The 27,524-nt window shown below is 38.3% G+C and overlaps 4 protein-coding genes and 1 long non-coding RNA gene across 5 annotated transcripts; 3 read left to right on the forward strand and 2 right to left on the reverse strand.

Moving 5' to 3' along the window:
- Nucleotides 1-2,017: 2,017 nt before the first annotated feature.
- Nucleotides 2,018-10,616, reverse strand: slc34a2a (solute carrier family 34 member 2a). The gene is made up of 12 exons (XM_056373098.1): nucleotides 10,278-10,616; nucleotides 10,060-10,170; nucleotides 8,774-8,902; nucleotides 8,276-8,419; nucleotides 8,013-8,124; nucleotides 7,128-7,320; nucleotides 6,595-6,690; nucleotides 6,387-6,507; nucleotides 5,825-5,992; nucleotides 5,603-5,719; nucleotides 5,224-5,348; nucleotides 2,018-4,473 (listed from the first exon to the last, which is right to left on the reverse strand). Exons 1-12 carry the CDS (start codon nucleotides 10,336-10,338, stop codon nucleotides 3,907-3,909), a joined length of 1,944 nt encoding a protein of 647 aa, XP_056229073.1. The 5' UTR covers nucleotides 10,339-10,616; the 3' UTR covers nucleotides 2,018-3,906.
- On the forward strand, nucleotides 4,222-6,969 carry LOC130167111 (uncharacterized). Its single transcript, XR_008827227.1, has 3 exons — nucleotides 4,222-4,356; nucleotides 5,855-5,957; nucleotides 6,411-6,969. It is a non-coding gene; the product is annotated as an uncharacterized LOC130167111 (long non-coding RNA).
- Nucleotides 10,617-14,117: 3,501 nt separating the features above from the next.
- On the forward strand, nucleotides 14,118-17,389 carry LOC130166048 (OCIA domain-containing protein 1). Its single transcript, XM_056371333.1, has 8 exons — nucleotides 14,118-14,307; nucleotides 14,541-14,625; nucleotides 14,743-14,796; nucleotides 14,890-14,937; nucleotides 15,330-15,459; nucleotides 15,539-15,711; nucleotides 16,777-16,944; nucleotides 17,079-17,389. Exons 1-8 carry the CDS (start codon nucleotides 14,254-14,256, stop codon nucleotides 17,114-17,116), a joined length of 750 nt encoding a protein of 249 aa, XP_056227308.1. The 5' UTR covers nucleotides 14,118-14,253; the 3' UTR covers nucleotides 17,117-17,389.
- Nucleotides 17,390-18,068: 679 nt separating this feature from the next.
- rhbdd2 (rhomboid domain containing 2) lies at nucleotides 18,069-20,228 on the reverse strand. Its single transcript, XM_056371332.1, has one exon. The coding sequence runs from the start codon at nucleotides 19,407-19,409 to the stop codon at nucleotides 18,435-18,437; it is 975 nt and encodes a 324-aa protein (XP_056227307.1). The 5' UTR covers nucleotides 19,410-20,228; the 3' UTR covers nucleotides 18,069-18,434.
- A 517-nt stretch (nucleotides 20,229-20,745) lies between these two features.
- chic2 (cysteine-rich hydrophobic domain 2) lies at nucleotides 20,746-27,319 on the forward strand. Its single transcript, XM_056371341.1, has 6 exons — nucleotides 20,746-21,137; nucleotides 22,472-22,526; nucleotides 22,664-22,819; nucleotides 23,000-23,056; nucleotides 23,152-23,211; nucleotides 24,263-27,319. Exons 1-6 carry the CDS (start codon nucleotides 21,004-21,006, stop codon nucleotides 24,311-24,313), a joined length of 513 nt encoding a protein of 170 aa, XP_056227316.1. The 5' UTR covers nucleotides 20,746-21,003; the 3' UTR covers nucleotides 24,314-27,319.
- The last annotated feature ends 205 nt before the right edge of the window (nucleotides 27,320-27,524 follow it).

Consider the following 27,524-nt stretch of genomic DNA (forward strand, 5'->3'; position numbering starts at 1 on the left):
TCATAGTATTGTAAGGCATAAAAATGTCAAAAAACATCATCGTATACTATGTCATAAAAATGTCAAAAAATGTCAAAAAATGTCATCGTATAGTGTGTGTGCGTGTGTGTGTGTGCGTGCGTGTGTGCTTGTGTGTGTGCCCTCTGCTCAATCACTGTGAGTGACAACGTCACAGCTGAAAACACACCCTGTCACGTGCTGAGTTTCTGTGCAGCTTGTCGATGGGATGGGTGCACTGTGCCACTGTTTCATCATTAACAAAGGGAGCAGAAAAGACTATCCCTGCTTAGCCTAGTCATAACAGAAACTAGTTCTAATGTAGATCGTAGTCGTTACTAAATTGAATTCACATGAAAAAAGAAGATGTCCAAGATGGCAGATTGTGGTTTTCTCTGCCTTTATAAGAAGCTCATTTTAAAACAATGGTGAAAACCAGAATCTTTACAGACATGGGAAGAATTTTTGAAATATCATTTGGCCATAGAAAAGATAATGTCCGAAGATAAAAAAAATAAAACGAAGCTGTGAGCAGAGCTGGGAAGGGGGTCGGTCGTGGGATGGGGAACACAGGACAGAGAACTGGTGTTAAGTGTGTGTGTGTGTGTGTGTGTGTGTGTGTGTGTGTGTGTGTGTGTGTGTGTGTGCGTGTATTTATGTTTGTAGAAGGTAGGGGTGGGGATGAGAGGTGTGTGTGTGCGTGTAAGATGAAAAACTGTGGTACTACTTAAAAATGTGAATGTACATGTCTCGTGTCTTGCATCTTGTGTTTTATTATTTGTGTATGTGAATAGACCTACTGTATGTTTCATGTTTATCTGACTCCATTCTAAGAAATGGCCGTACTATCTTATCAAGGTATTTGTATTTATCTTGGTTATAAAGAGATTGTAAGCAAAACCTCATGGTTGAGGGCAAGGAATCAAAAGTAAAGAGAGTGATACAAAAAAGAGATGAGTCGTTACAAAATATTTACAGCTGTCAGGTGTAACTGGTGTCTAGCCAATTGAATTAACTGTGACGCTAATGTGAACTTGCACAAAAATGGTCACATGCTGTGAAGTAATCATATATGGGAAGATTTCAAATTACATTTCACAAAAGTAATATAACATCAATTACAAAACATTTCACCAGTAATGTCAAAATAATATCAGCAAGGTTAGCATAAAATTTGATATATTATAGATCTATCTCCCACTGATTTAAAAAGTTATTACATACATATTTCTCAATTTTTTTCACATAAAAATAAAACAGTATATATTTAACAAAGGAGCATTTTCAGAGGATTAACAGATAAGTTTAATGTATTTTCTGCCCCCCTGACACTAAAATATTTGGAGGAACAGCTTGTGATGATCTGATTGGATAGCACTAAGCAATCAATTTACCAATGTGTGTGTGTGTGTGTGTGTGTGTGTGTGTGTGTGTGTGTGTGTGTGTGTGTGTGTGTGTGCGCGCAAGACATTTCCTACAGAGTGAGTGAATGACAGTTAACCATGGGAAAAGTATCTCGTGGTTGTTGTGTGGTGTGCTTCAGCACAGTTTTGCACCCTCGATATTGACATATTGATAATCTATCTCATGTTCTTTGCACATGGCTCACTGACATGTGACAGTATAGTGGTTAGCACAACAGTGGAAGTTTCATGGACATTGTCTGAGTTTTCCCAGAAAAATGAAAAACTCATAAAAAAAAAAAAATCTACCTGATCTCTGAAAGATAGCCTGAATGAAAATGATTAATAATATTAATTATATTGATAAAGTTGATCATATTTTTGAGATACAGGGCATGTTTTTAACTCTGAACACTGAACTCTGAACTGTTTCATCCTTGTATCATAATTGCTCTCTCCCACTGTGCTTTATCTTCAGATAACACTGATAAGAGAACAATAAATATTCTCCTATCATACCTTTGATAACAGGTAGAAATTTTTGCTAATGAAGGAACAAACTAATGAGTCAAGAGGTATCCGTCAGCTGAATTGAAAGAGTAACGTAAATCTTTGGATTAGTTAAAATTTTTAATCTTTTAATTTTTCAAATTATCATATTGATATTATGGGAAAAGAATATACAAGTCAGCATTAAACATTCAAAGTTATAAACATTAAGTTAGATGCACATTCATCTAATTTCAAACTACATATTCCTTGAATACAATTATTCATCTCAATTACAAAATAATTTTTACACCTTAAAACGATGTGTTAAGGATCTCAATGTGTCTTTTATACACAATTAAAAAAAATACAAAAGATGAAACCTGATAAAACGTTGAAACATGTTGAAACAGGTCTTTGTCTGCCACATCAAACCTATGCTCTGCTAGGACAGATTTTGTGCAGATCTAATTGTGACTATATCTACTGTATACTAGTGCACAAAGGCCATGGCACCTTCAGGAGTTTTCACATTTCAACAGCATAGAGTATAATATAACCTAACAGCATGTGCTGGCCAATAACACTCACTTTACTTTGCATTGCTCTTTCAATGACTGTTAATATTGTGAGTGTCAGTATTGACTCTGTTCACCATTAGATTCACAAACACTACTAATTTGTAATTCATCATTTTAGTCCTCTCATTACAATATAAACATCAATCAGTTTCATCAGTTTTTCATGAAATAATGTATGGATCTTGGTGTAAAAAATTAAACATATCAATGTTGTTGAGATCTATAAGTATGTACAATTTGGTGCAGATCCTGATGATAATCTGGATCTGACAGACATGTAGGATTGTTTGGCCTTGGTGGAGGTATGCGCTCTACAGTGAAATTCTAGTTCAACTGATTTTTAGGATAAGTGGCAATTTTCTCAGCCTATTCGAGTTAAAGTTAGAAACTCAAGTATTATAGGATAGGTTTGGTAATATTTTTATAGAGTTATAAATTATAATCTTATATAATTTGTCTCATTGTCCACAAAGCCCATTAAAAGAACCGACAATGAATAGGTCCAACTAACAAGTATTTACTGTGTAACCAAAGCCTGATTAATCCTCCGTGTTATAGACATCCACTGTTGCGTCATCAGCTTTGGTAACATGCTCATAGTAACATTACTAACAAGTTGATGTTAAGCAGGTATGTTTACCATGTTCACAACTTTTAGTTTTGCAGGTGTTTGGTTATAAACCAAGTATTTGACAATTTTAAAATATGACCTGATTACGGCACTAGAGGAAAAGTCAGGGGATCACCAACATCATTAAGTTTCTCCTCTGGGGACCATGTATGTCACCCCAAAATTTCGTGGTAATCCATCAAGTAATTGTTGAGACATTTCAGTCTTAACCAAAGCAGTGGTCCGACTGACCAGTCAACTGGTTTTGGTAAATGTGTATTAATCCGCAGCTTTAAATAGTCCCCAACAAATGCACTATTTCCCTCTGTTTGAGTAATGTTTGCTAAAACTACAGTGCCCAGCTGCTTTATTCAGTTCAAAATTGTTCAGCCTTGTTTAAAAATGAAAGTGTTTTTTTCATGTGCTGCTTCTAAGATTTATGGTTTCGGCAGGAGCCAGTTGGCTTGAGGCTGAGTGACAGAGTATGCAAAGTAATAAAGTATTGAGAGATTGACTTACACATTGTTGGCTTTGGTCTTTCCATGAGATTATCTGATGATAACAAAAATATAAAATATTGCCAGCCATATCCTTTAAAGGCCACACCAGTTAACACCATACAGTAGGAAGCCCAACATTTTCCTGCATGTGGTATTTTCTGACAGTTAGAAATCCCTTCACAGCCATTTCATCTTACACTACAAGATCTATTAAAAGTAATAACATAAATATTGTGGAAATTTTTGTTTTGTCCTGAATGCCTTGAGCAATATGCTTCTTTGCATCAAGCACAATCAAACACACATATATATAAAAATCTCACAGCTCACAGCTGCGTCATTTTCAGAATCTTTAGCTCTATCTTTATCTCATTTTCTACCTCTTTTTCTGCACTCATTGCAGGGTTATCATATACCTCTCTGTGTGGCTTGTTGTTGTTTTCCACACACTCTTTCTCTCTGTGTTCTTGGTCATCAGCAGCAACTTGGCAGCATTTGCAGCAGCAACAGCATTTGGCAGTAATCACACCAACCACTTTGTCCCAGGGAGCCAGTGAGTGAGCCCAGAGAGGGAGGAAATCCCAGGATCGCAGTGCTGCAGGCAAACACCCAGGTTTCCGTTTCTGCAGCACATTGATCACCACGATGATGATCAATATGACGACTAGAGGTCCACCCACACCTACCAATACCTGCCAGCCAGCCAGCGACAGGCTGAAGACTAAGAGCGGAAAAAGGAAGAAGCAGCAGATGATGTAGACAGCAGCAAACCAGCGGTAGGTGGCGGTGATGTTGCCCAGACCTTTAGCCAGCCGGATAGGGACGCGGGTGAAGGGGATTGGATACCACAGAATGATGCCAGAAATGTTGAACAGGAAGTGCACAAGGGCAATCTGGAGCAATCAAGAACAAATTTTATTGGTATGGTTCAGTCATTATTTTTCTTCTCGTAAAATAAAAAATTGGAACACTATTACTGTATATATAAAAATAAACACTTACATAGTCTATATGAGTGACTCTTTAGACTATCAGGGAAAACTACATATTTATAAAATATATCAATGAAAATGTTTGGTAATGCTTCATTTTGCAGGTCTATAATTTTCTAATAATTTCCTTGAAAAAGTTTCCTTATGTGATTTGGCATTGATAAAATCAAAGTCAGAGACTACAAAATGTATTTGACAATTGACAATGACAATTTCATCCAAAAGTTTCCAAAAATGTGTATTTAAATATGTTTAAGTAGAGCTGTTCTTTCAAATAAACTCTGACTTTTATTATGCATCTCAAATTACATATCTATTTTCAAGAATTTAAAGTTGCAATAAATACCGTCTTCGATTTCACAATTAATGATATCCCCTATGGATTATGATACAATTCAAAATTGTAATATTTAAAATTGGTCATTTCGATTTTTAGTCCTAAACGTGAAAGCAAATGTAAGAAATATGTTCTATAATAAAAGCAAAATTTATCCTGAAGATAAATATATTTAGAATAATATCTACACAACTAGGAAAAAACAGGCTTCCTCTACTTTATAGATTTTATATCTCTGAAAAATCAAAAATAAATTAACTTAAACTCAAAAAGATAATCTGGTCATTCTACATGTTTCTGTGTGAATTACTGACCTGTAGCGCATTAGCTAGTGTGTCTCCAGGACTAGCCATGGCTGCCAAGATGGCTGTGGTGGTTGTGCCAATGTTTGAACCCAGTGACAATGGATATGCTCTCTCTATGGTGATGACACCAATACCTACTCAAACAAAAGAGACACTGATTAAAGTAGACACACACACATTTAAACATTTACACCTCCCCTTTGTCTCGTAAGTTTCCAAAAGATAGATAGATAGATAGATAGATAGATAGATAGATAGATAGATAGATAGATAGATAGATAGATAGATAGATAGATAGATAGATAGATAGATAGATAGCGTAATTTTCAAATGAAAAAAAACAGAAGGAATGAAATGGATGGATGGTGGGATGGAGGAGTGACCTCACCAACAAGTGGAGTGATAGCTGATGTGAAAACCGAACTGCTCTGCACAATGAAGGTCATTCCAGCTCCGACTATTATGGCAATGTAACCAGTGACCCAACCAAATGGAAATGGGAAATCTGCACACACACACACAAACAGATACATATATGCAAACATTCACAACACATCCATGTGTTAGTAACCAATGCAATTACATCCAATTTATTCCACTGGCTGCTCACCTGTGTTGAGGATCTTCTTGATGACTGCAGCCACCTGTCCCTTCAGCATGGAGTTGAGCAGCTTGACGATGAGGACCAGACAGGAGCAGAGCACCAGCAGAGAGAGAGCCAGCAGGATCAGACCCACAAACAGGTCAGGCAGATGTACATCCACAAAGAGGTGTTTACCTGAACACACACGGAAAATAAACACCTGAAATTTCTGCATTAAGTATGACAGATTTTTTTTTTTTTTAACCTGCATCAATTGATTTTTTTTCTGGCCATTTGCTGGGTCAATAAATCTGTAGCCTGTGAAACCAAAACATTGAACTGAAAGACACTAAAAAGCTGCATCAAGGAAAGGATGATCTTCCCATAACTGCACAGTTAGGTGGCTGAGTTTGTTTAAACATTTTTGTCATGTCATGTGATACTTTTGTAAGTTTTATAAGTTTAGTATATTTATGTATATCATGATGAGTATATCATACTTTTACCAGACTTGTAGATCACCCTTTTTTAAATTCAGTGTGGCAAAAAAAACAAAGTAGATGTTAAATTCTGAGAATTGTGGACTTACATTTCTGGACATTATATGTTTCAGAAATGTTCTTCAGTGTGAAGGTGTAGTTGCCATCCACCCAGCAGAGAGACGGAGAGGTGCAGTTCTCTGGACCAGGAACTGTAACGTTCATTAAGGTCTGAAACACAGCGGCAATTTGACTATAAAGACTTGAATTTCAATGTGTTTGGATATTTGGTATGCAGCGGACGTGTTTTGGTCTTACTGTGTTGGTGAAGGTTTGGCACCATTTCTTGACGAGACTCTTATTCCTGGCTTCTGCGTCTCCAGTGGCAATCCCACTAAGGACAGATTCATCCAACTAAGTCAAAGGGAAAGAGAAGGAATGTGGAGGTCAACCATGTTGAAGATAACAATGTTATAAATTGCATCTTATTGCTCTATATAGCTACATGACTACTGTCTGATGGATGAAATATGCCTTACAACACAATGTTGTATGATCGTTCGATGATGTAGATGATGTATAGCCTACTGTAATTCCCTCTGGATAATTTCAGCTAAATGTTGACATCCTATGTTAAAGATAAAGTCTCCCAGATATTTGTAATATCAATCACATCTAAAGATGTTAAAGGTACCCTGTGGAGTCTTTTTTACATTCAGTGTTTTTCAACAATGTTTCACCTGTGTATCCTTGGTAACCTTTAATGAGCCAACAACAATAATTTTCTTCTGACTTGAGCTGTAAAGATAGTTAGCACAAGCAACAATAACATCATCAGAATGACATTTTACCTGTATGATTGACTCTGTGAGGACATCAGTGATCACATTTAACAGGTCTGGGGCCTCCCCGCTCTGGATTTTGAAAGAGTCGATGACGAGCTTAGTGACCTCGTACAAATAACCAGTGGCCACCTCCAGAGGCAGCAGCACCAACACTGACAGCCAGTTGAAGAAGTCGTGCACTGTGGCCCCTGCAAAAGCCCTAGGTGCAATGTGAAAAGGTAGATAAAGGCAAAGTAAAATTACCTTTCTTCTTAATGGAAGCCTAATATCACTGTAAAGCATAACTTTATATTGGAAAAAATCTCAAAATTTACAGGTTTGTAATATTTCAGGTAAGCCTGAAGTATTTGTAGTTTTTAGATGAACGGACGGATTTAATTTTGTAGATTAAATAGTGAAAACATAATGTTTTGTAAATTTCCACCACTTCTTAGGGCTAATGAAACTCATGAAAACCCATGGCCACAAAGCTCTAAAACAGCTGATTACTTAGCTCATTAAAAAGTTGACATTTTGGATATGTTGTAAATGTAAATGAAAATGTGATGAAATTTTATTACTTAAATGTTGACTTCCTGCTCTGGTGCACTTGATGTTGTAAGTTGTTACCAGTGTTATCTAGTTTTGGACTTACACATTTCTGGGCATGGGTAATTAATTTTATAACAGGCCAAAGTAATTACCTGATTGCTACAGCAATAAAATTGAATTCATCAGTCATGTATTAGATACAATTGCACTATGTGAATGAGTACGATTTTCCCAGAATAGGTCTGTGCATTGTAGTAATTCACAGTAGAGTACATGTTCTTAAGATGTTTTTTGTGAGCTCTCTGAACTACAGAGGAAAGGTGTAAAAGGGAAGCTCCCCATGAAACACAAAATGATTACCTCCGAAAGGTGCTACGGTCACCAGCCTGTGTCATTGCGACAAGCGTGTTGGTGACAGAGGTGCCAATGTTGGTGCCCATGATGATAGGGACAGCCAGCTGGACCGTCAGCACTGCCAAAGGACACAGGTTTCCGTCATCATCCCCCTCCTCCACACCTCCAACATCATTATCATTCATGCATACTATATGTTTTCTGTGCATGGATGTGTATCTTTCTGTGTGTGTGTAGTGTGTGTGTGTAGTGTGAAGCCTCATACTCACATCCAGAGGAGACCATGCTGACAACTATGGAGGAGGAAGTGGACGAGCTCTGCACCAGCAGAGTGACCAGGACACCGATAACCAAACCAGCCAGTGGGTTGGACAAAACTGAGTTGTCCTGAAAGATGTCACCTGCTGTTTTACCTAGATATGGTGAACATAGGAGCATGTACACTTTCAAAAAGGGCTTTTCACATAGTTTTTATACATAGTTTTTCTTCATGCATGGAGAGAAATTTGATAGAATATAAATCACAGTATACCACTTATCTGTAAATGTCTGGTATGAACAGAACGAATTATTACAGCAGGCAATGTCCATATGGGGACCTGAGCTTTTTGTTTTTTTTAAGACAGACTTGAAAAACTGTGAACCTGCCTTTTATTATTCCCACATGCATTTTTCCTACTGTGACAAGGCAAAATGTCTTGTGTGGTAAAAGGTCTATAGGATTACAACACCCACACATGGGTACAGACAAGTGATAGTGTATTTACCTCCAACAAGCTGGAAAGCTGAGCTGAGAATATCGAGGGAGCAGATGAAAATGTAGAGGAAACCCAGCAGCAGGACCAACTTCCCCACTGACACCAGCACTCTCAGCACCTTCCCTTTGGTATCCAGAGCTGACAGAGTAAATGAATAGGATTAAAGACAGAATGAAAAAGAAAATAAACATTTTTTTTATTTATCATTATCATTTACAAAGATTTCTTCAGCTTCTCCTGTATGGGCCTTTTTCACGCAGACATTTCCACTTGTCATATCAGGAAAACCACAATATAATTAATGCCTTTAAAAGTGACTGTAGACTGTAGCCCTTCATATAAAAATAGCTGTTTATATAATCATAAATAATTAATATGCCGTCACTCTTGCAGTAAATTGCAGTGGCTATTATAACTTTTAAAACTGTTGATTTCACTGAACAATAACTTTGCCTCACCTCTCGTTATCTTGTCTGTTGGCACAAACTCATCTGTCTCTCCGGCTACTAATTGGATCACATCCATTATTATTTATGATCTGTGCTTACTAAATAATTACATCAGTATCTCTAAGTACACTGTTTTATTGTTCTTCAAATGAGACAATATGTCTTGGTAGTTCAACCAACTACTGTGTCCAAAGTATTCACCACAGTGTTCAAGTTTTTATTTATTTTACTTCACAACATAGAATCATTATTGATTTAATGTGGCTTTTTTGACACTGACATCAACAGAAAAAAGACCCCTCAATGTCAAAATTTTTACAAAAATTAAAAAGTGGTTTAAATTGATAATAAATATCAAAATACAAAATACCTGTTTGCATCCAGGTATTCACCTGTTGTAATAGGACACACGTGTGTCACAATTAGTTAAATCACCTGTGTGTAGCCAAGAGGTTTCAGTTTTGTATAAATACAGCTACATCATGAAAGTTCATGAGGACGAAGGAACAACTCAGCAGAAAAGCCCCATTAAATCTACTGTGCTTCATCATTATTAGATAATAAAACACTTTTTATTGGCACTGTAATGAGGAGTCACCCCAGACTTGTTACACTGCGTATCCTGTGAATATCTTAATGTATGTGATGTACAGTGTCCCGTGTGATTATGTAATAAAATGATATGGTGCACTTTATCATATCTACTTCAGACTATATGTGATACATCAGTAAGTGTATAACTTACTGCGTATGCATATCTAATCAGGACACGTCCTTTAAAAATACAAGGATAAGACAACACTTGTACTAATAACAATGTTACACAAGTACATAACAAGTTCTCACCTGACCATGGGACCCCAGTGTCCTTCAGCTCTGGCAGGTTCCATGGGTCTACATCCTCCGGCTCCTCCTCAATCAATGCCACAGTGGAATGTGCAGGACTAGCTTTGACTGCTGAGACAGACAAAAAGCCTCAATACATTTACTGTCCTTTTAGTACGATACATTATACATAACTGCTACCTGATTTCATCAGTAGCCTTCTGTTGGATTTCAAATACCTTTGCTTTTATTTCCATGTTTCTCATCGTGGTCCTCCTTGCTTTTGTTCTGAGGAACCATTTGCTGAAAAAAAGAGAAAAGAAATACAACACTAGGATTTAATTAAAAAATGATATATATCTATTTTGGAAATGGTTTATTTCTCAAGTTTTATTTGTCAATATCTAAAGGTTACAGAGGATTGTTTCTAGGAACTGTAAGTAAGTAAAGGATGAGGTGTCAGTGTCTCCAGATAATAGATTTCTCATTTCGTTAAATCTCTAATTAGCTGTTGGCCAATCTTACGTATGAATAATTCCCAAAATCACCTTGACAGTCAGTTTGACATCAGGACCAGAAATATCACACACACACACACACACACACACACACACACACACACACACACACACAAATACACACACACTTTCCCTCACATGCCACAGTATTGATCTTATCATCACATGGTGGAGCTGCAGTAAAATTCCATTCACACAACAGTATGACACAGAGGGAAAGCTACCAGCTAAATCGATATTAAAAAATATTTTACACTTTACAGTTAGATATGTTTCATTTAAAGTATTAACTATTGATCAAATTCTCTTAAACATATTAATACTATATCATGTTATTATATCATATTATTATCATATATATCATATTATATTTTTACTGTTTTCTATGATTTCGTGTATATAAAAATATGTCTATACCAGTTACTACATATTCATATTGAACATGAATTTTCATGAACATAATCATGTCTGAAGTTTTTCTTTCATCATAACACAATTCTGTGTTAATATTAATAATGTTGTCAAATGAGTTGCTAAGCACACATACAATGTGGTCATAAAAATTAGAAATGGTTCTTGCTTTAAAACTTCTATAAATCAATTTTGTTTGTAAAAAAAAAAAATACACTGAACTTGGAAACTTAAAAATGAGTGTAACATTAATTATTAATAAGTTATTAATAAGTTAATATGTATTATTAATAATCTTAATGCCAGTGGTTATAAGATTTTACATTCTTGATTTCATTCAAACTAAAAAATATCATAAATTGATATTACAGCATTGTGCAGTGACAGTAGACTGATAGAAGCCATGTTTGTTCTTACCTGTGGCGGGCGTAGTGAGTCCATGCTCCGTGTGCGCTGGCTGAGCTCACCTGGGCTTCAGGTTCAGAAATGCCTCCACACTGGCAGAGTAGAGGGGTGGGAGGGCTCCGTGGAGGGCAGCAGGGCAAGTGATGTATCAGTGTCACATCCCCGGAGCAGGGCTGTCTCAAAGATAAGCTGAACACACCTTTCAAACTTTGATTAGCCTTACCTGATTCTGTTGTAATCTCTTGTGTGTGTGTTGCAAACCAGCTCACATTGTACCTGATAAGTCTTGAGATGGCAGTATCTACCTTCAGCTGCACCTCCACACCTGCTCTTATTAACCTGTAGGCTACGACTTACCTAAATAGTTTACTGGTTTTGTTTCCATTTACAACTGTGTCCATTTATTTGAAATAAAAATAAAAAAATTCTACCTACTTGTTATCTAATACTCTGCCCTGTTACATCTGTCATGCACAGGCCTCAGAGTGATGATAGTTCCAGCTGGTGGACCCTGACATTATTCATAGGAGAGGAGTTGCAGAGAGGATGGCTGGCAAAGGTTTATCCCACTAACTGATAGACCACATGTGGGTGTTGTGGGGGTGGGGTACAGGAAATGTGTGGTTCAGGCACCACTTCACTTCATGTATGTGTGTATGTTCTATTTCTGGAGCAGTATATATAATTTTTTTGGATCAGTCTATTGATTCTCTTAATACAGCTACCCATCGGTCAATACTTCAAAATATCAATGACCTAAGTTTAGGCCTATAAAACTGTTAAGAGAACTTAGAGGAGGAAAGTCAGCCTGGGCCATGCTGATGCACTGAATTTCCATGGAAGCTGTGACCTGACAATGTTAAGTGAGGACAGGAGGGGAATCCAACATCCTCTTTGACAGCCTCTGTCTCTCCCTGTCTCTCCCTGTCTCAGTTGCACACACACACACACACACACACACAGTCACCACTACTGCACTTTTAGATCCAAATGCAAAAGTGCCCTTTGTCAAACTTCATTTATTCTGGGAGTGTCCCAGGATTCAGAAAAAAAATCAAGCCTCCATGCTTAATTTTTATCCTTTACCTTTTAACCTTTTATACACTCAGCTGCCATTTTATCAGGTACATCGAGCTAAAACTAATGCAATCTAATGCAACAGTCCAGCAATACAATTACCTTTATGAACATTATAATGTTCCGTTTTTATGGAAACTGTTTTAGAGAGGTGTTCATTCAAATGTGCAGGTGTTTCTAATATTTTCTACATCAATTTTATACCAATGAGGGAAGAAACCCCTTTTATCATAAAACAATATTGATACATTAATTGACATTGATATTTTTAAAATATAGGTAATTTGCACCCATGTGCCAACATATCACACCAGAAGAGCACTTCAGTGACCCAGGTGCCCATCTGGTTAACTCAAGTGCCCCCACATAAACCTGATGACACTCACATGCCACTATTGATCGTCCTAGGTGACCCTCTGCAGACCAATGCATCCAAGTACCAATCTGCCAAAATGTTCCCATAGTGCTATTGTGATCAGCCCAAGTGCCCTGCCACTCTGGTGTGACCTTAGCTTAACGAGAACGAACCTTAACCCTCCAGAAGAGGTACTCTGTCATGCACACCAGTACAGATCAGACACAAATGATTTCCAGTCTGGTCTCTCCTGTTATGTCATGTTGCCAGTAAAGCTGAATGGATAACTGGGGCAACAAAGGAAAAAAGAATACAGCTCTATTTTTAGGTTTATCAATAAATGTTATAGACTATCGATTGTGATCTTGTCTCTCCCCTCGGTCTCTTCTTCGCTGGAGCAGCTATGGAAAAACAGATGAACTCCATCTTGAATCCTCTTGAAATCCTTTTACTGAATTTTGAGTAAAAATATATATATTTTTTTTTTAACGTACGTAACCACATGCAAGAGGTAATCAATGTCTTCATTGTCAAGTAGCATCTAAGTGCAACAGCATCACCTAGGCACCATACAAGGCTATTACAACATTTTATTATTCCGTTCTTAATGGCAGATTCTTGACATTATTCAGATATAAATAACCCAGCTGACAGCTGCATTTGGACTCAGAGAAAACATTATTGTTGTAATCAGTACTATATGGATACAGCCAGCACTTGGCTGGAATACACTTCCATTTTGATAATCCTGAAACCTGTGGTAGAACACTGGGATACATTTTTAGGGGTACGTGAGGAGATTAATGAAAGAGGACAGGAAAAAAAACTAAGTTTTGATGCACAAATCTGTTCTCTCGCTCTCTTTTTCTCTAATATATATTTTTTTTGTGAAATATTGTTTACTTGTACGTTTTTGGTCCTCAAACAGTTGACTGAAGAGTTAAGAGGGGAAATGTCTCTTTGGTGGAACTGAAGAATTTTGAAAAATTAATAAGGGCCACAAAAAAGACACATCCCAGTCCCGGGATGACTTGTCATTATCTGTACAACCAGTAGAGGACGTAGTTCGACTTTTTGATACCCTACGATGAGCCTTGAACTTTCAAAATAAAAGATCGTGTTTAAAATTCAACTTCTTACCTTATGTGCTCTTTGCGGCTTGGCATACCAATTAAACAGTAATGTATGATTATTTCAAAATAATTCGCCCCGTTTAGTTGTTATGGGTATTCACTGAGAAACTTAAAAATGTATATACTGAAAACAACAAAACATTCCTCTGCTCATGGAACCTACCTACCTTTTTTTTTTTACTTCCGGGTTATGTCAGTGTTAGCTGGAGCAATGACATTGTACCAAACAGTAAAGAAGTCAGCCTTGCCAGTGGCTTACACTTTGTTATTTCACATGCTTTGAAAAGGTGACATTAACACCGACATTGTCGTCAACATGTCATCCACCACTACGGGTTTTTCGCAGGAGCAGCAGCGCAACGGAGCACAGGTAAGCACGACGGTAAACACGCATTTTGTAGGCTAACAATGTGCCAAGGTGTTAGCTGGTTTAGCGGTAACTTTAGATGAACTGCAAGTGCTAACGGTCTCGTAAGAAACGACGCGTGTAGTTGCCTGTTGTTTTTATCGTATTAGTTTGTCTGAAAAGTGGGACTGTCTGTGTAGCTTTCGTGTCTTCTGCTTGTTATCTAACACATTTGTGGTGTATGTGTCAACTTGTAGGCGCCAGTGGGCATGGACTACATCCCCACAGAAGATGAGAGAAGGGTGTTTAGAGAGTGCAACCAAGAGAGCTTTTGGTACAGGTGTAAGTTTATGTCTTGCACATACAAGTCAGATGATGTGTTTTAAGGGTACAAGGTAGAAAGCTGTTTCTCTGACACTTCTGTCTCGAGTCATTGACATCTACATGCTTCCTTAACAGCGGTGCCCTTCTCTGTGGTCAGCATGGCTATCACTCAAGCCCTAGTTGCCAGAGGTAATACTACAAAACAAATCAACAAAATATAAGTAACTCGGATATAAATTCATCTTGAACTTTAATTTGACCCTGTTCTGCTTAAATCTGTAGGGACGCTGTCTGCATCTCCAAGGTTTGGATCGCTCCCCAAAGTGGCCTGTAAGTTCATAAAGGTTAAAGCTGGAAGATAAACACACACGGATTCCTCATATTAATGAGTAGACACCTCTCAGACTACTGTTAAACAACTTAACCACACCACAAACTCTAGCCTCTACATTTGACCACTAAATTGAATCAACACCTCTGACAGTTTCGTACTCTAACACTAACACAGTTTATAAAGCTGGAATAATTTGAAAGTTGTTTTCATGGATGTGATATGAAACTAGACATCCTAAGCCAAAAAGATGTTGCATCATACTTCCTGAGGTGTAAAAAAAATGATACTTAAAATTTCTCATATGCTGAATTTCTAATGGCTCCGTCTTTGTTTGTAAAGATGTACGTATCATTTGTATGAGCAATTATTTATTTGTTTTTCGCTCCAGTTGCTGGCTTCTGTGGCTACCTGGCTGGGAAGATGTCATACATGAAAACGTGCCAGGAGAAGTTCAAGAGGTTGGAGAATTCTCCTCTGGGAGAAGCCCTCAGACAGAGGACAAGACTGCCTCAACAAAAGTGAGTACCACACACTTGCATACTACTGCATGTTTTTAATCTACCAAATACCCTATTACCACTATTTTGTTCTCCGCAGTTCCAGGGGTCCCCAGTCAGAGCTGAGTGACTCAGACACCCAGTCATTGGACCCCATGTTCCAGCCAGCAGAAGCCCCCAGCCAGATGCCCAGTCATGCCAGAGATTATGAATATGGCTTCAGGCCAGAGCAACCCATGCAAATGGACAGAACAGATGATTTCAGTGCTCCAGGTAACACAGAGTGTCAATGTATGAGCTTTTCAAAAACAGTGCACTAATGATCATCGTTCGTGCAAATGCGTGTATTGCTCTTGGACCAGCTGTTCAGTGTAAACCAACAATACAACACTAACTTTTGTTAATCATCACTGTAATCTGTGAAATTGTTAAATAGTCATTTAGCTGATAAAAGCCAAATCTTTGCCAGCTATTAACGTTTTCAAATGACAAACCATGAGGCCAAGAAGAAGATCAAACAATTGATCAGTGTATTTTTGTTTGGTTTTCAAGCTGATCTCAGTATCTGGTATATATAACCCGAACTAAACCAAACTGATACCGTGTGATGTCTGTATATATGGCTTCACAATAAAGCACACGGCAGATTTAGATGCATTGTAATACTGCTGCTAAATGTGAAACATTGTTACCAGTTTACAATTGGTCAGATATTTGCAGTAGAATTATTACTGGATTGATTTTGCAATTCATTTTCAAGATGTTGGCCAAAGTCACTAGTATGGCAATGTTTAGGTTAATGTGTAACATTTTCTAAAAGTTTCAGTGAATGAAGTTGAAGGAAAAAACATTGCACTCAACCAAAAACAAAAAGGGAGCTGTAGATTGCTTAGGTCTGTAACCAATTATTTTCAAAATCAATTTTCATTTACGGATTATTTTCTAGATTAATTGTTTTCTATATATAAAATCAGAAAACAGTGAAAAATGTCTGTCACAATTTCCCAAAGCCCATGTCTTGTTTTGTCAAATGAACAGTCTAAAACGCAAAAGATATTCAGGGAAAGCATTAAATCCTTGCTTTTAAGAAGCTTGAACCATCAAATATTTGGCATTTTTACATGGAAAAATTACTTAAATGATCAGTCAATAATCGAAATAGTTGCCAAATAATTTCCTATTAGTGGACAAATTGTAGCTCTAGGTGTGAGCAGCTATATAAGGCCTTCTTTCCAGTGATGGACATAGAAAATATAGATTAAAAGGGCATTATTATAAATGTAGATATACAAAAGAAAAACATGCAGCGACCTGTTTCTCTGTCTCTGTCCCCATCAGCTTCAGCCCAGTCATATGTGGAGGAGGAGGAGCCCAGGAGGAAGCCTATCCTCTATGAGGACCTGAGGCTCAAAAACAGAGAGAACTATGAGGTTACACTCACCCAGAAGGCTGAAACACTGCTGAAATCAACACCTGAGAAGGAACGAGAAAGACCCAAGAAAGATGGTAAGCTGCTACTGCAGAGATGTGGAAAACACTTGCTGGGTTAGGTAAAGTTAAGAGGTTAATATTCAAGTACATCTGTGGCTTTAAATTCATTTGTGAAACAGACTTTTTCCGTTTTCTCTCTTATGTTACAGTGAAGAAGAACATCTATGGAGACGCATGGGAAGACTGAGCCCTTATTTGATCCTAAGATGTGATCTGTACTCTGGAATCACAGACACTATAATACACAGGCAGCTCAGTCGCCACTTTGCTCCAGTGTGACTTGGCCTCAGGTGTCACGAAGCTGTATGAGTTTCTGATCAGTATATATTTGTGTGTGAGTCAATTAAACCAAACTGATTTAGGACTAAAACGGTCTATCTCTGTGCTTTGGTATTAGTTTGAATCGAGTGTTTTCACCTTCACTAGCACAAAATGTAAATAAAAATTACCAAAAACAATACTGAAGCTACATTTTACTGCTGTTAGTGTAATTTGCATGCACCCAAGATAGTTTGTTCACAAGCCACTGATAGTTTGTTGAATTTGCTCATGTATACCAAGTAGATTTATAGTTGAAAAGCTGAAAACCAAAAAACATGTTAACAATTAAGGTTTGAAGGGGAAGAAATTATGAAGTAAAATCAGTAAAATGGCCAATTAGACATCTTGCTGACATCATGATGACACAAGTGACACAAACTACACTATACAGCTCAGAAGGTGCATTATCAAAATTTGAAATAGTTGCAAAAAAGTTGTAAGGATGACAACAATAATACAATGTATTTCAATATATTTTACAAATATTTTTGAAAAGAGTACCACAGCATAACAATGCATCACCACATAGACCAGAAACAGGAGTTTGGTGTATTGTATTTCATATTTCTTGTTTGATTACTTGACCATGACATCAGCAGCGTACAATTAGTTTTGAATCCATACACTGTTATACCTGATTAAGACCTGGTTGGGTTGAAACAATACTTTTTTCCACTCTAATAAAGTTTACCAATTTGTGGATACTCACCATTTTATCTTGAACCGGGCATAAATAGAGGACAGGTTGTGCACACAACTATCTTTCTGCAACAATTAGGGTTTTCTACGTGTGAATTATAGAGTTTTGGTATGGAGACTTTTTATACTTTATATACATATTTATTTTGTAGAAATAACAAATATTACAAAAGACACTATGTAACATTTAAACTTATGTAGAAAAGTCGGCCAAAACATTTAAACATTCAGAGAAATGTAATTAGATCATTCAAGAAGGCAGAGACTCCACGAACGGTAGCTTAAAGCACATTGTCAGTTGACAGTTCGTTTCTCTCCCAAATATTTGACATTGTAATCCACACAACTCAAGGACAAGAGATGGTGTAGGTTAACCATCACCTATTATGGTTCAGGAGAGGCAAATAAAGCAGTTTTAATAGAAAATGACTTATCTGCATATTTGGAGTCTTGTAAAGCAATCAAGTAAATGAACTTTGTATGAACTAGAGCTGAACATGACTATGAGCATGATGGTTGTGGCTGTGGTTGCAGCTATGACCGTGACTTAGCCCAGAGCTATGTGTTGACCCATGTCCATGAAGATGAACAGGTGGTGTGGGACCAGAGAGAGCACTGGTTGAATTGGGCCAGCCTTCATATACCATGGCTCCCGTATCAGCAATGTTGATGCTGGATAATGGAGCATAAGCCTGGACCGGGTAAGACCCAGGTGTTGGGTTGATTCGTGGAAGCAGGGTCTTCCTCCTCTCCTCTGTGGACGAAGGGACAAACGTAACACCGCTGATGTTCTTCAACAACCTGAAAGGCATCATCTTCTCCAGAACGCCAGCCCTGGCCTCAGACATGCTCAGAAAAGAGAGCCATACTTTCCCATACATCCACCCAGTCAGGATTGCAATGACATTACAGAGAAGCACACAGTGCGGAACGAGGGCAGTGGTGGTCACGAGAAACACCCAAGGGAGCGCCATGGTGGGGAAACTGACTCCGCACAGGAATCCTTTAGTCATCTTTGTGTGCATGGTAGTCAGAGCCACACAGGCCAGGGCCACAGGGACCAAGCCTTCGGTGGGAGCCCGGCTGCTGTCATCCTGCAGAAGCTCCAGGAAGCTGAAAAACAAGCCGGTGGTGGTGGACAGCAGCAGGAACAGGAACAGGAAACGGACCGTGCCAACACCTTTCTCCAAGCTGCCACCCAGAACCACCAGGGCTACGATGTTCAGGAGAAGCTGAGCAAAAGTTTTGTGATAGAAAGGGTGCATGAGAAGCCGGTGGATGTCTCCGTTTTGAAAAACAGCGGCGCCAACGCTGAAGATCCCCTGAGTTAAGCTGAAGTACGTTTGGATACCAAACAAAACACACGATAAAAGGACCACTGTGATAATCCCGCTGGTGATGACAGGAACAACGTCTTTGAAAACTTGTGAGATCATGTTGAAGTAATCCGTTCGTATCATTTTGCCAAACAATTTAAGTAATTCACAGCAAAAGTTAACCCGGAATTCACCAAACCAACTGTGGTTCAATTGTCTCCACACTTCTTAACCAGGAAGTACTGTCTTATCCAGACGATGCCTACTGCAAAGTTCGGGGGTTTATGCAGTTGTCGATCTTGATCAGATGTAAAATAACAATTTACGTGCATAGATTATGTATTTTCAGACGGCAGCACTTAAACTACTATTGCTCAATCGTTTCTTTCAGAAATATATGTGTGAAGAATCAGACTTGCTTGAGTGCTCTTCTGGTCAAACCTTTCAAAATAAAGCATGTATTGACACACTGTGGCACATTTTTGACTGGATGTCATCTTTAAATACGTAGATTAATAAAAGCATCCGCCAATATTAAACCTTATTTGACTCAGAACTGCAAAACTGAGATATCCATAGCCTGCTGGGTTAAGATGAAGGCTAAATGTAACTTCTTACCAACCTTCGTGTCGTATTTTGAAGGAGCGTTGCTCAACTTCCGGTTATTCTCATTAGATATTAATATCATTATTTTTAATTATTATTGGTAGTAGTAGCAGTAGCAGTAATAATACCACTTTGTTATCATTTTATGATAGTTCATCCCAGTCTTGAAATCCAACTACATGCTGACAATGAGCTGCATGCAACAGCAGCAGTGATGGGAAGTGATAAGTACTTTAATTTATTGTCTTATTTATAGTAGTTATTTAATCGAATTGTAAAGATTTTAAATACGGAATATATGATCATCTTGCAGAATATAATGTACTGATTAGATTAAACTACCCAACATTCTTTTAAAGTCTATATACATATACATATACATATGTATATTCTTATTCTCTTTTCATTTAAAATGTCCTTTGGTCTGGAATTTTTCCAACAGAAATACACTTTATGTATAATTATTAGACACAAGTGTAGAACAACATAAAGTATAAAGATGAATGCAAACAACAAAGATTAAAAAAGCTATTGGTTATGACAGATTAAAGAAAAAAACATCACAAAGACACACAATGGCACAAATGACATACAGGGATATGTATTTTGACAGCGTTTCTGTTCTCACAGCAAAAATACAGACATAGTTTTTAGTTTCACTGAGCAGGAAAACAAGTTTTTTTTTTTTTTTTAGAGTATTTACATTTACAAATATATGATTTGACCATATGTATAATTTTTTTTTTTTTAATACTTACGTTGTGTTTATCATACTTGCTGTGGTGAAATAAACTGAGTAACACATTTTCAATTTGTTTTTTGCAAGCACATAAATATAATAAATAAATAAATAAATAAATAAATAAATAAATAAATAAATAAATAAATAAATAAACTGACGTAAGCACGTCTGTCCCCCTTCCGGTGTCGTGCGGTTACTGCGGCGGATGTTGATGTTTTGTTTCGGAGCCTGCTAAAGGATGTGAGCTGAATCGTCTCCGGGACGGGTTGATATTTTCCGTCGTTGTCTTCACGGTTCTCTTTGTACAATTTTTTCAGTAAGGTCTCGCTGTCTGTCGGCGTCGTGTCTCTCCCGGTGTCTCTCCCGGGAAGCGCGAGGCCGAGTCGTGCGATGATGGAGGACTTTGATGAGATCTACGAAGAGGAGGAGGAGGAAGAAGAGGACGAGGACAGGGCCGCGGAGGAGCAGCTCCTCAAGTACGCTCCGGACCCGGTGGTTGTGCGAGGATCCGGCCACGTCACTGTGTAAGCAACCGGCGAGGTTCACGGGCAGTGAGAGGGGAGTTCACCGTTGCCGTGAACTGGTCAGCGGCCGAGGAGCTTCGTGGTTAGTTGGCTGCTAGCTGAGTTAGCCGCTGCCGGTGACCTACCGTAGCCAGCTAGCTTCAGTTAGCAGCAAGCTAACTCTGCGAGGAGTGGCTGATTAGATTTAGCTTTCGTTTTAGCTGAAGAACATGACCTACTAAAACTGTACTTTCGATAGTTTGAAATGCTGTTTTATAACCTATTGAGAAGTCATCACTGTTTGTTCCGTTATTGATTCCACTATGTGAGGACTTGAACTCAGGATCAGACTCGTTCAGGGCTGCAACTAACAATTATTATTCTTTATCCACTCATGTCATTACTTTTGCGATAAATCGTTAACCTGTCGACCAAAAATAGTAAAATGAATTGTCCATTGCAATTTCCCAGTCCAAAGTGGTGTCTTGTAATGTATTGTTTTGTCCCACTAACAGTCCAAAAACTCAAAGGTATTCAGTGTATTGCGAAATAAAACGGAGAAAAACTCAAAATCCTCACAGTACAGAAATTGGGATTAACTAATGTTGGCATTTTGCTTAAACAGTTACAATGATTTATTGACAAATTTTAATTGTTTGCACTGTAGTCGTGTGAATTAATTTTGTAACAGGGATTAGTAAATATGTAGTATATCTGATTTTGTCATAATTTAGGGAAGTTGTATGGAGATGATTGGGTGGATAGTGATCCCAAGTTCAGGCTCAAGTTTCTTCCTCCCCTTTAATCTTTCTACAGTAATTGTTACAACTAAATCACAGAAATAATACGATTTTACTCCAAAATAAATAGAAAACATCTTAGAGTACATGTCTACATGATAGAATAGAATATTTTCCCTATTTTTGCTTGATTGATCATCAATAGTTGCAGGTCAGGAAATTGTTTTATGGATAATTGATTCAGCCTTTGGCTCATTGTGCTGTTGTAGCAGGAATGCCAATATTAAATACTTTACTAAGGGCACACATTTTTCTAAATTGTGCCCACAAATCAGCATTCCTACTCTGGAATTAATAATCCATGTGCATCCTAATCTGAATAAATATATATTTTACCCTCAAATTGATAATTTAATTGAGAGGCAGGCAACTATTTCCAGCAGAAGTTGTTGTAGCAGGAGGAACTGAAGTTACTGGACATTGCACCCCACGAGTGAATAGCACCATTAATAGACTTGACATGACTGGTGTTTGTTTATTCAAGCCAATTATCCAAATACAGTGTGTGTATACGTATGCATAACAGTCTACTTTTTTCCCCCCTCTCCCGTAAAGGTTTGGGCTTAGTAACAAATTTGAGTCAGAATTTCCTTCAGCACTTACGGGGAAGGTGAGTGTCTTCTTTTTATTTGTCGGTACATATTAGCTGTGGCAAAATCACATTCTTGCATTTCCTTGACTTCAAGAATTACATAATATTCAAGCCACTAGCCGACATAACGTACAATGTAACTATGCTTCCCTTAGGTGGCACCGGAGGAATTCAAAGCCAGTATCAACCGTGTAAACAGCTGTCTGAGGAAGACGCTGCCAGTGAATGTGCGGTGGCTCCTGTGTGGATGCCTCTGCTGCTGTTGCACGTTGGGCTTCAGTTTGTGGCCTGTCATCTGCCTCAGCAAGCGGGTGAGATGTCAACCCACACTGTCCCTCACTCATATGATCCTAATGTTTGAACACTGCACCAATTTTTGTTGCATTTGCAATATCACAGTAAATCCAAAACAACTAGGGATTCAGGAAAAAGCTGAATGTGCTACATTTTTGATGAAAACTATATCATGTAACGTCACTGATGCTTTTTAGACAAGAAGATCTATAGAGAAGCTCCTGGAGTGGGAGAACAGCAGACTTTACCACAAGGTGAATAGAGAAGACACATACAGATATCTGTGTATTACTGTACCTTGTTTGGAAGGTTATATAAACTGATCATCACTGTTGCATTATGTTTGCAGTTGTGTTTGCACTGGAGACTAAGCAAAAGAAAGTGTGAAACCAACAACATGATGGAATATGTAAGTATCTGCTTTTGTTATTGTTTGAGCTCTGTACTTGTTTTTGGGTGTAAATGTCCCAAAATACTCGATGAAAGCAAACTTACTCAGCATTGGGGACAAAATTTTTGTTAAAAAAGGCAAGGGTCTGAGCTGAGTTTCAGGTTCGGGTCAGATGATAATACATGATCCAGGAAGGCTGGCTGTAGCAGGTTGAAGGCCTATCGGACACCAAAATACTGCACCATAGTTTATAATGCAGTGAGGAGAGATTTTACAACTGAAAATATATATCACAGCTGCATTCATACTATCCTCAGTTGCAACAATCCCCAAGTTGACAGTAACCAACAGCAGAATTACAACATTGACATTACATAGTTATCTACCTGGAATGTGAGCTTGCATGTGTTTGATTGCTAAACATGGCGAGATGATGTGACACTGCATTGAAGCAGGAGTTGAGCCAGGATCAAATTTGTGCTGCATTTTTTTATTTTTTTTATTTTGTTTGTTTGAAACCTCTGCATTAGGCCCCTGCAGCAACACTACAGTAGTCTCCTTTAAAATTACTAAAGAGGTTGTGTTTTTTCACAGTGCTAATGTTGATTTGCATGGACGTACATGTCTCCTCTCAGCCTTGCACACACTAAACATGGGGGTGGGTAATAAATCCTTTATGCTGGTTTGAATGACAGTATAACCCAATAGCAATATATTTTGGGACACTTCACTTTGTGATTATTCAGTTGAGAAACTGTACATTACGTAACCAGATGAGTGTCAGATTATGGATAATGCAGTGTATTTAATACTCAGGACGTCAAGGTACTTCACCATAATAATGTAACATTTCTGTGCAACTGATAGTGCCATAAAGAAGTCCTGCAACATCGATTTGCAATGTTACCTTCAGTGGCCCAGTATGAACTGAGCTAGAAAGGTGATAGCTACTTCAGTAGAAATACTATCACACTACTATCTAAAAAAATCGCTGCCATCTCACAGGAAATGCTCTCGTAACGTCCAAACCTGACTCACCACTAACAGCCTTTTCTCTTATCCCCTGCAGGTAATCCTAATAGAGTTCCTACCTAAGATCCCCATCTTCAGACCGGACTAGCGTGACTGCAGCTCATCTTAAAACCACCACTGCTGCCCAGCTCTGTCACAGAACCACAGTGGCTGTCAAGCTCCTGAATAACTACCCTTCCCAAAATACTACAATATTTTTGTTTACAGGGTAGCATCAATCAACTTTTCTCTTTGACCCGTTCTCCCACCCATACTTTATCTACACCCTTGTTTACAAATCCAGCATCCCCACTCTGGCATTGAAGTGAATTCACCATTGAACCATGACCTATTGGACGAGCTGGCACCAGCCTGTGGGATGTCAGGGGAGACCCATCCATGGGCAGTGTTATTAATTTTGGAGCCAGAGCTGGAGACTGGACTGTCGAACTCGAGTTCTGTGAGCTACAACTGGAATTTTGTCATCTGTGTGTTCCCTATCCTAAGCACATGGCACAGTCAACAAACCCTTTCATACGTTACCTACTGTCACGCCGCCAACTTCACCTGCAAAAAATACACCCCAGTGCTTTTGTAACAGTTGGTTTGGTTCTCTAGATCCTCACTAGAGGCTGTGGAGGCAACATGATGTGGAACTCCAAAGGAACTGTCATCCAAATCAACTTTGTAGCGGACTAACTAGTCTCACAGGAACATGTTGGGCCAGTGGCCAAAAAAGCGGAACTCACTCTTCTTATCAACTACCAGACATTGTTATCCCTTTCACCTTCGTATCTCTGCACACCTACTGTGCATCACCCTAACCCAGTGACAATCACACACTTTGACTGTACTCCCCATAGTATGATTGGGCCTTTATGCTACGATGTTTACCTGGAACAATTTGTTTTCACCGTGATGTGTCCAGACCGGCTGCCTAGCAACTTCTTCTCAGTCACAGTGGAACACATAAGCTGGAAAGACAGCCACTGGAGACGTTGAAAGGAATTCTTGGTTTCTTTATATTTTTTTAGTATCTCAAGTTTTGTTTACTGTTTTGGTGAAAGAGAGGCAGTCTGTGCTTGCAAACTTGGTGTGTGTGTGTGTGTGTGTGTGTGCGTGCGTGCGTGCGTGCGTGCGTGCGTGTGTCAGTCAAACATAAGCAAAAAAGACAAATCAGACATGAAGACATACTCTTTACTCTGTGAAGCAGGGTTCTTTCTTTCTCTGAAGTATTTCTTTGCCATAACTGATCTTTGTTACTTTTGTTGTAGTAATTTATAAGTGCATGAGTGTACATATTATATGTGCATTCATGAAATACGACTCAGTTTTTGTTTTTTTTGGGGGGAGGGCTTTTTTCTGCAAAATTATGCTTTAGTTGTTTCGTTTTTATCTCTATGGTCATGTGTCAACACTAAAGCACACAATCGCTTTGTCCTTAACAGCTTCACATGGCCTCTTCTCCTTATCTGCTGACCTCTGGCTTACTTATGTGTCCAAGTAAAGGATGTGACTCTTATGAGAAAGTTCCTCTGTTTTAGATATAATCTGACTCATTACATTCAGAGGCCTGGGGTGACCAAGAGTGTTAAATTCTCTTCATTAGGTGTAATATCAGCATTCTGTATCATGAAGCAGGATTACTAAAGTTAGCTTCATAACTGCACTGAGTAAAATCAGACTACTCCACTATCAGGAACATGGACTTTAAAGCTGCAGTATTTTTATATTAATAATGAAAAATGACTGTAAAGTGACATGGGTTACTTGTAGTGTTGAAACCCATAGAAAATTATCACCCCACTCAGCAGTTTCTCCCAGCCCTGCGAAACATTTTTGCATCTTTTAGCTCATTGTTTTGGGTTTCTGGCCTGCAAATTTACTGTTGGTTCACTCTCATCACCTTCATCAGTCTTGTTTGCAGCAGCAGTAGCAAACAAGGCCCCTAAATGCAGGAGCATTTTAGCATCTGAAGAGCCAGATATTTCCCAGGAATCAGTAGAGACTAAGTGAGGGAGGGTGAATATTGGATATTCATCAGCTGGCCAGAAACATTGCTCCAAATGAATGCTAATGTTGCTCTGTCTTTACAGGATGTGTAAATAGGCAACTGTTTGCTATATCAACTTTATAAAGTGATAACGTGTCAGTTAATGTAGGTTCAAGGACAATAAAGTTGTTCCAGACTTGATTTAGTTCAGTTATCTAGCTAACTAACAATCCTGCTTTTGAGATAAAGCTGTAAGACTATATTTAAAAATGTCAACATGTTATAGATCATATCATGAAGCACATCTCAGTTTTATTAAACATATACTCATTTGCCAGCAAGTAGGAGAAAGGGGAGAACAGAAAAAAAAATGGCCTTTTTGAATGTGATATAGATTTAGTTTTTCCCACTCAGCACACTTCTTGATTTATAAAAACACCCAGATCCTGACTCAGACTGTGAGATTGCATATTGCAAGAATTTGAACAAAGCCACTTAGTTTTAGGTCACTGAGCTCTGGTTGATTGTATAGGCCACACTCAGGGGATAATACTAGATAAACAATATGTAGCATTGGAAAATCTCACCGTCAGGTATGTTCCAAAGTTGCACCAGGGAGTCAAGAATGAAATCACACATTACTTGAACAGTTGTAAAATGATGTATTTGGAGTTTGTTTTGAAATTGAAACATGCCCCTAAGAAAAAGACTAAGGAAAGGAAGCACATATACCAAGGACCCACAAAGCTCACAGTGTCTTGGTTTATATGTTAAAAGATCCAGATTCACTTGATTACCACTGGGCTGCCTATTGGTTCATCAGTCACTTTTCTATTTTTTTGATTGTGGTCTGTTCTGTGTAAATCAAGGCATAAGGCCATATGCAGATATCTGTGGTGTGTGCGCGTATGTGTGTATGCGCACGGTGTATGCAGATGCATATGTTCTTTGTAGATCTCAGACTGTGATTGAACCCTGCACAGAAAATGAGTCATTTTTATATAATCTTGTGTGCTCTGTGTGTGTTTGTGTGTATGAGGGAGAGAAAGGTATATGTACATATGACTCATGAGCAGGTGTATGTACAGTTATAAACTACCAATAAACAAGGCTATGAGCATCCTCCTCTGTAACACAGTGTCATTTTTAATTTGAATGCAAGGTCACTTTTCCTGCTTGTTGACAAAGTTTCTATACAAATTTGAGGTCACAGGATATGTAGAAGCAATACAAAGGCAACTGGATTTGCTACTTTTAGCCTTGAGGATGTTCATCAACTCTACTGATTAGTGGGCAGTTCCCACAAAGAAAGATTCTAATGTGTAAC

This window comes from Seriola aureovittata, chromosome 3 (genome assembly GCF_021018895.1).
Source record: "Seriola aureovittata isolate HTS-2021-v1 ecotype China chromosome 3, ASM2101889v1, whole genome shotgun sequence".
In the NCBI taxonomy this organism is placed as follows: Eukaryota; Metazoa; Chordata; class Actinopteri; order Carangiformes; family Carangidae; genus Seriola; species Seriola aureovittata.